The 11,006-nt window shown below is 37.6% G+C and overlaps 1 protein-coding gene across 1 annotated transcript; it reads left to right on the forward strand.

The window, feature by feature from the left end:
- The first annotated feature begins 309 nt into the window (after positions 1-309).
- ufm1 (ubiquitin-fold modifier 1) lies at positions 310-10,382 on the forward strand. Its single transcript, XM_008427275.3, has 6 exons — positions 310-441; positions 544-600; positions 2,351-2,408; positions 4,548-4,587; positions 5,335-5,367; positions 9,701-10,382. Coding segments are annotated over exons 1-6 (264 nt in total). The 5' UTR covers positions 310-439; the 3' UTR covers positions 9,775-10,382.
- The last annotated feature ends 624 nt before the right edge of the window (positions 10,383-11,006 follow it).

The raw sequence follows: 11,006 nt of genomic DNA on the forward strand, positions 1-11,006 counted from the left end.
AACAGTTCCAAGGGTATTTTTACATTTGACTTGTAATATGACATTCTGATCTGCAATTTGTTTTTTCAGCAACACAAAATAACGTGGTAATCTTTTCTCCCAAAATAGGAGATCGAAAAAAATAAAAACATGAAGTTCAGCAAAGATAAATGTGCACGTAATAATTGTCTGCGCACTGTTGTTGCTCTTTACGGTAAACGTTAGTAGTCTGCTGTAAATGCCTGTAAGTTAGGGGAGGACGAATAAACCTTTAAATATGATTACATTTTAAGTGCTTTGCAGTAAAATATTATAATGACAGAAACATGTTTTTACCTTCGTGACTCCAGAAAACAACGATGAATATGTATCAGTGTCACACTGATGACGTGTACGTACGGGTCCTTCTGACTTCCGGGTCTGGATAAATAGACTGCAACGGAGCCGCCTCACCTAAAATATGTGAGTGTAATCTCTTTCTTGTTTGATATTTTCAGAGAACAGAGATTGTTGTCGGTGTCCGGTCCGTATATTTAATAGCGCTCTTCTTATTCTCCTTATTAGGTCTAAAGTAACGTTTAAAATCACCCTGACGTCGGATCCCCGGCTGCCATACAAAGTGTGAGTTCTCTGACAGCTCAGCACTCATAGCTGTGGATTATTGTGATTTTTTTTCCACCCACCCTCTTTGCTCTAAATAATTTGGCGTTACATTCTGCAGTGAAAGTGATACTATCTTGCCAATAAGCTAGTTTACGAAACAGCGTGACAGCTGTTGAGTACAGCCATAAAAAAAATAAAATAAAACACTTATACGAAAGTTATATCATGAGTCGCTTCTTGTAGTTTGCTTCCAAACGTTGGATTTTTTCGTAATCCTTTGACTTGACTAATTGTGCGAGTGGTTTTCTGAAGGTTTGTCAAAAAGTTTCTATATTCATGTCTTCTAACTTGGTATTTTACGAAAACTGTTGTTTGGATTTATATTTAATAATCCTAAATTTAAGTTTTGAGTCTTCGATGTGGTAGATTTTGTACACATTTTTGCTTAATTTGCAAGCATGACGATAAGGTTTGTTTGGTCTTTAATTTTTCGCTCAAATAAGAAACTTCAAACCCGATAGATGTGAGCAATAAGACCCTGATGTAGGTGAATTGCTTAAGTACATTTGAACATCACGTTTTAAATTAAATTAGCTTTTTAAAGATCCTAAGTGTTACTGAAACTTATGTTGACCCTGCTGTAATCTAGAAACAAATGTGATTAGATGCTAAATCATCTTTAATAAAATAAGAATAAGAAGTGGGCACCAGCCACTTGAATATTGTACAAGCAATTTTTTCCCCATACAAATTTGTGTAATATATAGTTTTTTTGGTTAAAGTGATGCTAAAAACTTTAACCTAAAAACTTTAGCATCGCTCCTCTTGGAAGTTTGAAGGTTTCTGTCAGTTGCTTGACACCAGAAATGAAGCTCCACATCAGTTTTCAGTTTCTCCTCTACTCAGATGTTTAAAAATGCTCATGTGTTGGATTTGTATATCTGTTCAGAATAACTTGTGTAATCTGTAAGCTTTGTTTGACATGACGCAAACTTTACAAATAATTAACAGCTTTCCTCTCCCTGATGCAACTAAACCCCAAACGGTGTTTCCCACACCCTGCCTCAGAGCTCACATGATGTAGTTTTTCCTGTTGCAACATTTCTTGCTGCATCCTTACAGGTCAAAGTTACTCATATAAAGGGGGGCATGGTTGCTTGTTTATGATGGGTCAATGTAGAAACAGCATTAAGTCAGTCTAAATAATTCCTCAACCTGCTTTTACTAATTAACCTCTGCTTAACTTTTGAAAAAGGCTCCAAGTGGAGAACAGTAAGCTGTAAGTGGTAAGACAACTGGGCCAAGCAGAGCATTCTGAATTTTGAAAGGAAGCTATTTGACAGCCAGATGAGGACTGACTGTGGCTGTTTGCATAGATAAAGAGAATATGATAATGAAATGGCAAATTAAATCTACAAAAGAACTCGGAATGATATTTTCAAAGGTTATCCTCTGTTTAATCATTATTAGCCTTTATTAACAGACTTGTCCATATTTTCCTCAAAGTGCTGCCTTAGTAGGTGCTTCACTCTGCTCTCTGCTTCTTGCTGCTGCACTGACTGCTAATTGATTTTGTCCAACATGACATCTGCTCTCTTTATATTATCTCACTTGGCTATCTCAATTTAACTCAACCAAACTTTAAAATGTCTGTGTTTGTTCTGCTGTGTCCTCCCGAGTTCTCTGACAGCTGTTGCTTTTAGATAAAAAGCATCAAAGTTCTGTTTGGATATTTTTTATTTCCTTTCCTTTGTTTTATTTCTTTCAGATTAAGTGTCCCAGAAAGCACACCTTTCACAGCGGTTTTAAAGTTTGCAGCTGAAGAGGTAAACTTGCATGTTGTCTGAAATATTTGCTCACTGGGGCTGCACAGTGGTGCAGTTGGTAGAGCTGTTGCCTTGCAGCAAGAAGGTTCTGGGTTTGATTCCCGGCCCCGGTCTTTCTGTATGGAGTTTGCATGTTCTCCCTGTGCATGCGTGGGTTTTCTCCGGGTACTCTGGTTTCCTCCCACAGTCCAAAAACATGACTGTTAGGTTGAATACAAGTGCACACAATATTAGTAATATTAGTGTCTCATTACATATCTCCAAATTGCCCAGAGGTGTGAGTGTGTGTGTGCATGGTTGTTTGTCCTGTGTGTCTCTGTGTTGCCCTGCGACAGACTGGCGACCAGTCCAGGTGACCCCGCCTCTCGCCTGGAACGTTAGCTGGAGATGGGCACCAGCAACCCTCCCGACCCCACTGAGGGACAAGGGTGTAAAGAAAATGGATGGATGGATGGATGGATATTTGCTCACCAGCAGGGTTGTGAACTTCAAAAAAAAAAATCTCTTAAATCTTTGGCTATTTAACGAACGATGCATTGTAATAAAATAATCCTGAAATGTTTGAGGTTAAACCTTGATGTACAACATCTGGACACCTACCTTTGCCTTCTTGTATTTGGGTGACGGCAGCCGTGTCCAAAATGACACACCTGTCATGATTTAACATGACTAAAATTAGGGTCTGAAACCAGGCCAGTCCTACAGCTACTAACATTTAACTTGTCATTGCGTCCCTCATCTCAATCAAATAAATGACTCATTGCTAGGCCTCTGTAGAGCTGGATGACATGCTAATGATTGAATTTATTTGATTCAGATGTTTCAGAGCAAATATGCATCTAAAAGTTGCAGGAAAGATGACGTCATTTGGCAGCACTAGGCATAAGGAGAGCATTGTCATTTTGCTGTTTTTTTGGAAGAACAGACAGCAGGGGGGAAAAATCTAGCTGAGACAGTTCTGCATACCTAAAAACAAATAATCAAATAAACATTTAATGATGTTGATGTTGTTGGAAACTGTTTAGAAAAGATGAACCATTAAGTACTGAGTAGGTGACTGAATGAGCCAGCTTTAAGCAATCCAGATCTTGGAAAAAAGAAATCACTTATGTTCTTCCATGTTGTGTTTGCATAAACCGACAAGAGTCCAACAGCCCAGAGAGAGATTAAGCTGCTGATGTGCCGTTTTTCCAGGGTGCTGGCAGGGTGTTAATTTAGTTCAGTTATGAACCAGCATACTGATGGAGTTTTGTTTTGTTTACACCACAACACACACAGCCCCCGAGAGGGACAGTGATAGGATAAAAGAAATTTGTTTTAAATTCAATTGTTTTCATCACTGTTAAAGGCTTTTCCCAGAATTTGTCTCACAATTTCAGTTGTGCTCATTTAGATGTTGTGTCTCTTGGTAAAACCCTTTCTGAAGTATTGATTTAGCCAGATATGAAATCACAAAAAACGGTCGTAGATTTGACGTTTTCATTTATGGTGACTTTAGCAAACTGAAACAAAGACTAAATAGCTGAGCTTGACCTCACCTGTATTCCACATTTACTCTCCTTTCTATTGCGTGGTGGACAGTTCTTGGCCAACCTTATCTTTCTGGTGCCAGACTGCTCCTTCCCACCTCCCCTCTGCAAATCCCACCAGCTCTCATCCTCTTTCCGCTGAGCACTGAAGTATGGCCTTTATTGTGACCAGGCTGGCTGATTTTTCTCCCAGAAATCAAGCCTAGCTTCTTTTTTTCCCCTCAGCTTCTCACACTAAGTGTGTTAGCGCAATTTTTGTCTTTGACAAGTACAAGGGTTTGCGAAGGAATTTCTGAAAACACATTTTCTTTTTTTCATGTTTCACAAACTTTGCATGACGGGACATTGCTACAGCATGTTTTTTTGTTGTTGTTTTATTTCCAAAGTGTTCCTGACTGAGAGTTTCAGTGTGCAGAAGTTTTTTTTTTTTTTTTCAAATGTGTGTTTTTTGTTTGCGTTAAGTCTTTAGGTCAAGTAATCTATTTTTGTGCACATTTCAAATTGCTTAGCAATTACAATTTTCTGCTGCTGACATATTGAAAAAGACTTCTGTTGAGAATTTTACTGCTGATAATGGTATGATTGCATTATTTTTTTCCTCTTTTTACAGTTCAAAGTGCCATCAGCAACCAGTGCCATTATAACAAATGGTAAGGTCAAAGGGAGAAAAGTCTTTCACCCAATTTATATGCATCTGAGCCTGTTTAGAGTCCTGAACTCTTAATATGCTCCCCATATATATAGTTTGTGTACATAAAAAAATGTAAATAATTGTCACAGATTATATTCGTATAACTGATCAATTTGTTTAAACAGGATTAGGAATAATTAGAAAATTAGGTCAGAAAACTTACCCTATTGATTCCTTTTTCCATCTGTGAAAATCTCTGCTGATCCATATCAATTTAATTTAAACGTTTTGAAAATCTTACAAATCCTACTGAACAGGATCAGCCTGTTTGTAGATTTTCAGTGAATCGCCATGCTTTTTAGAGGGCAGTGTTTGAATTTAAAACAGAAAATGTGTCTGAAGGAAAGGTCGTCTTCCATATTTAATTGAAACCAAAATTGGGAGGGAAATGTTTATTGTCGGTATATTTTGTAGAGAACAATTGGATGCAGCCATAATTAGGATTTGTTCATCAGAAATCTAAATGACAATATGAAATCAGTGTATTTCTGGCTATTTTGTCTTTCCAGATAGTTTTGAGATGAAATTTGCATTTAAATGGCTTCAATATGACTGATGTATCAAACATCAGATTTACTTTGATCAGAATGGATGTTTGGGTCTTTATTAGTCAAGATAGAATTGGCCTTTTTTTGGGTCACTGTCACTCTGTTGCAGCTTATTTGCATGATAACCGTCATTGCTCACATTATGTGTTTCTTTCCAGATGGAATAGGAATCAACCCTGCCCAGACTGCAGGTGAGCTATGATGTTGTTTTTCCGCTTTTGTTTTCTCCGCTCATTAAAACAAATGGCACATTTAGATGTTTGATTTTGTGCCGCTAACAAAAATCCTATTTGGAAATTTGAGCTTTTCTTTTGAGCCATGATTGTTGTTTTTGGAAGCCCGATCAGTTCTGGGGGTTTATTTTTATTTTTTTTCCCCAATTCCTAATGATGGTGAGGAAGTTTTTTGAGGTTTGTTTTTCACAAAGACTTTAATTAAAAGTTGAATAAAACAAATAAAAATATCAAAAGTTTCCTTAAGGTTCCATTGCCAATTAGTCTGAAATCCCTCCAAGTTAGTTTTATAGAAAGTTTAATTACAGAGAGATTCTCACTGCTGCAGCTTTTTTTTTTTTTTTTTATTATGTTGAGTAGGGAAAAAAAACTCAAATTAACCAAATTTCTGTTTTCATGTTTTTGACTAAAAATAAAAAAAGCTTATATTTTAGGTTTAAATTCTGTAGTTTACAATGTAAAATATATATATTTTTTTCTTTTAGCTTTCCTTTGTTATAACTAGTTTTCAAATTAATATCTGGGGAAATAAATAAAATGTGCTTTTGTAAAATTCTAAAGAAATCCAAACTGTGATCTCAGCTTGAGATGCATCACAAAGGATGTTCCAAAAAAATCATAAATTTTTTCATTCTTACTGATCTGAGTAATTTGAAACTGAAATAGAAACTACCAAAGTTGAGAAATATTGCAATTAGATTTGAGTTCAACAGTTCCTGGCAAAGCTATACACATCATATTTAACAGTTAAACGGGCTCTTTTCTCATGTTACCACCACAAACTTTAATATATTTCATTGCAATTGCGTGTTATGATCAATATTAAGTAGTGCATAATTTGAAACGGTGGGGAATGTATGCATAGTTTCTCTCTTTTTTTTGTCCATTTTTTTGCTTGGAGGTCGCGTACAGTGGAAGGCCAGAAAGACGTTTTATCATACATTTCTTTTTTTGCTTTTGTCTACAAGCAGAGGAGAACCTTCTAATGCTGTGGGCTGTAGTTATACTTGCTACTGATAAGTACTGTGCAGATCCACTTTAAAATACTCTCGCATCGCAAATGTGTTGTTGACAAGCTCCTGCCAGTGAGTCACACAAAACATGCATCGTCGTTTGCCTTTCAGGATCATTGAGTACACACACAGTCGGAATGTATTCATCCAGACCCAGTCTGATCTTTGCTTACATCTCACTACTTTGCACCAAACTCTGTCAGAGAATATTTCTAAAGGCAAAAATGTTGAAAGTCAAATCTTAGAATCAAAGTTCATAAAGACACAAGTCAAAAATCAGTTCTATGTATGCTGTCTTGCTGCTCTGAAGGTGACGTGTTCCCCCCCAGAGATCCATCAATACAATGGGAGACTTCAGTCGTTCATCTAACAGCTTTACAGATGGTCTCAATATGTCTTCTACTGAAAATATGGTTCATCCTGAAGACGTTGCTTTAGACTCCTCTTTCTAAACAGCAGCAAGTAGTTAATTTCACATCCCAAACCGTTTAAAAATTCTAATAAAAGTGATGCACATTATCTCAGAATTCAGTAAAATAAGCGCTTAAGCCTTTTAAATTATGCATGCTTATAAGATGAAACCTTTATGTGAGCGTTACTTGCAGTTCGTGCTCCAAAAAGTAGGAGGTTATGCACAGTGACTCACGAGTATAAAGAAAAGGCACACCGACTCAGAATTTAAATGTAACTTACATTGATGCCTCTCTGCAAGAGGAGTGGAGGTAACAGTCAGTTTGGGTTAAAGTCTCTCCCGCTTCTTATATTGTTGTTATTCCCAACTGAATCATGTGCTCTATGTCTCAGCCTCCTTGGTGTTTCACGGAGGTTCAACTTTCTCTTTATTCAAGTTATCAACCTCATCAAACGGTAGTTACAGATGACTGGGTTTTCTGCATAATGCAGGGTGAGATAACGCCTGCAACCTGCTTCAGGCAAAGTGGAGTCTGTTCTGATAGGAACAACAACAAGAAAAAAAAATAGTTATGTCGTGTTGGGCTTCCACAACGGCTTTTTTTATCTACACTACACTGCTTTGTGTGCGGCCAAGAATAGCCTCGGTTCAGACACCTTTGTCACATTGACTTTTTTTCACCCACTGCAGCCGCTTTCCTTCACGTTCACACAACTGAGTACACAGCTGAAATTGATCGAATGTAATTTTAGTCTCGGGTTTCTCACACACTTCTCTCATATCAGCCTGGCATAGCTGCACGAGGCTGCTTCTCTGAGGCGTAACAAAAGGTCTCAGAGCATCAGGGCTGGACCACATGGGTACTCTGACCATGCTAAATCTCTGCATTTCCATGTGTAGTTTTAATGATGTCTTGTTAAATAATAATAATAATAAAACAGAAATCAATGTTGCAATTTGTGGTGTACAGTGCTTGTCGAAATCAAACTTGTTCATATTTCACCAATTTACAGTCAACTTGAATGCATTGTAATTGGATTTTATGTGAAGAGTGTAGTTCAAGATTGGAAAGTAAAGAGAAATTTATGCACAGGGATTAAAAAAAAAATTTACACAAATCTAATTTTGAAGTGAGGCATTAATATTTACCCAGCTTCCATCTTTTATGTGATATCTCTTGATAATACCCAGTTCAAACAAATGCCTACGAAACTTCATAAGTAAATAGACTCCATGTGTGTCATTTAGATTCAGTATAAATCCAGCTGAAACTAAAGAACAGCATGTTCTTTTTAAGAGAACGTTTTTGCTCACTGATGTTCTTTTGGAAGAACAGGATGTCCTTTTAAATGAACATTGGTGAACAAACGGCACCGAAGAGGCCACATCAAGCAGGTTGGGATGATGTGGAAAAGTTTAGGCAGGAGGCTCACGATGACGGCTGCAGGGATCCACAAGGCAGGTGGGAGACTCCGTCGACCTGACCTTTATAAAAGACGGAGAAGAAGAAAGCTTCCCATATCTGGAGAATCCAGCAAACATGTGGCAGAAGGGGCTCTGGTCAGACGAGACCAACATTTAAATTACCATGTTTGGCCTTGCATCTCTACAATGATGTCTAGAGTCTAACACTTGGCTTATTTGTTTAGTGGTGCTTTTCTCCTAGATGAGGTACTCAAGTGAGCTACTGTTGCCACCAACTAAACTTTCTGTAACATGGAAAGTACTCCTGAGCTGCTGCTTCTGTGCTTTGTGTGTGTGGTCTGTTTTAAAGCCCCAGTTGTTGCTGCCAGATGGCTGCTCACTCTGAGTCAGGTTCAGCTGCAAGATTATTCCCATTAGATGGAAGTTCCCCTCTTTCCTGTTGCCACATTTATACCCAGTATCAGGAACAGCTGCAGAGTTAAAATCCCAGTGTTCAGAGTTTTTGTTGACAATACACCTCTTCACCTATTTGACTAACAAACTGAACTCACTGGTTTGTCTCATAACGAGGATAGAGTTGGATTTTTATATAGCTGACTTTCAATCTGTTTTCGTGATTGGATTAAATTGACTGCCTACTTATGTGTGTGAATTACATTTTATGTGTTTTAACAAAACATTTGTTGTAAAAGGCAATCTAAAATCAAGTGAGACATTGTGGCGGCAGCATCATGAAGGGGGGCTGCTTTGTTTGTCAGCAAGGCCAAAGACGTCGGGGTAATTCTGAAAAGAAAAACCTGAGTTGACTGGAGGTTTACCTTCAAGTAGGACATCAACTAAACATGCATGAGGAGTTGTAGTGGAATGGTTGAGGCTGAAGCATATATATGTGTTGAAATGATCCATTGATCATTCAGACCTAAATCAAGTTGTGAATTTCTTTCAAAAGTTCTTCCCCTTCAATAAAGTCTGGAGGGGAAGAACTATGTTGCATAGAATAATGAGCTAAAATCTTGTTCTTTAAATGTGCATACCTAAAAACCACTGACTGAATGGAGAATGAATGCTTGTGTACATCACACATTTTTATTCAAAAACATGTTCCCACTTCACACAAACGAGCTCTATTTTATCACATAAAAGTAAATCATGAATACTTTTTCCTGGCTATGTGTGTTATTATGTTGAAACTTTTGAATCCAACTAAAATGTCTAAACACAACTTGTCTATATCTTTGTATACAAACCCGTAATTCTCAAGTAGTTTGGATTTTGTGCTTAATATTTTGGTATTAAATCGTATAGAGAGAGAGAGAGGGTTTAAAGAAATGCTTGCTGCTGGTGAGTGGGTTTGTTCCTGTTAGCTTCAGTGACTGTAAAAAGACCCCTTTCATCCCCAACATGAACCGTGATCCTCACAGCTCTCCGTCCTCTGTTGCAGGGAACGTGTTTCTAAAGTACGGCTCGGAGCTCCGCATCATTCCCAGAGACAGAGTGGGAGGACAAGGAGACTGACTTGTGCAGCATTTCCCTGTCGATGGCATAATGACTCACACCACAGATACACACTTACGACCCAGGAAACACCGCAGCATGTTTCATATTTATTTTTTGAGCCCACACGACTGACAGTGACTCACATGAGAATATGCATATTTGAAGTTGCCGGTGACACACAAGAGATGAGATGTTATCAAGCAGGAGCTGAGGTTTGGAGTAACGACGAGAGGAATGACCTGAAATGCTGAGTAATAATTCTAAGCAAGGCAGATTTAGAGTAACTTTTGTATTATTTCACACACTCAACAATCAATACATAAACATAATATCTTTTTTTTTTATTGCTTACTTTAGTTTAACCTGCATTGTAAATATGGCAGCATAACAGGTGATTTATTTTTTTTATTTTATTTTTTTTAAATAAATGTAATCAGATTATTTTAAGGAATCGTGTTACTTTGCTGGTGAAGATAATTAGCCTGCTCACATTATTTCTTTCTGTAAAGCTCCTATCCCTAACATCCAAAACAACTTGCATTATTGATGTGTTCTGAACTTGTACTGTGGACCCGGTGGAAACATCCTATGAGCAAATAAAACTATAAAATTGAATTCTGCAAACACACGGCTCTCTGCTGCCCTCTTCCTCCTCAGTTTTAACCATCAGGCTGTGTTCAGGCTGGTTGTTGAATTTAAAGGATATGCATTCTGCATCTTCACACATTAAATGGAGATAATTACTGACAGCCCACCAGGATTATTTTAATATGCAAAGTTAAGTTGGATTTATTATGATTTGATCAGGAGGTGCTGAGGAAATAGGATTTGCATTTAAAAAGCTGTGATTAATATGCAGACACCATGAAACTGTATCACTATTCATAACATTTTTCATTAAATGCATGAAGACATTAAATGCATAAAAATTTATATAGTGATTAAAAAAAAAGGAATACAAATTGTTGCGCTATGAAAACATGCAGCAATTTGATCATCTCTGCATGAAACCCTCATTTTCTACACCTGATTTATTCTGCTCTTTATCGCCCAGATTTCCCAGTGCGCCCAGGGCGGCTCTCCTGTCCGTCACAGGCACGCGTCTAAATGATATGTTTTTCAATAATATGTTATTCTTTAGCCCCGGAAAATAGGACGGGCACACCAAGTTAAGAACAAGCTGCAGAGAATAGTGCAGAAAACTCAAATGTTGCCTTTCGCTGTAGCCATTAGGATGCAGACCCAGATGG

This window comes from Poecilia reticulata, chromosome 14 (assembly GCF_904066995.2).
Source record: "Poecilia reticulata chromosome 14, P_reticulata-male-v2, whole genome shotgun sequence".
NCBI classification, from domain to species: Eukaryota; Metazoa; Chordata; class Actinopteri; order Cyprinodontiformes; family Poeciliidae; genus Poecilia; species Poecilia reticulata.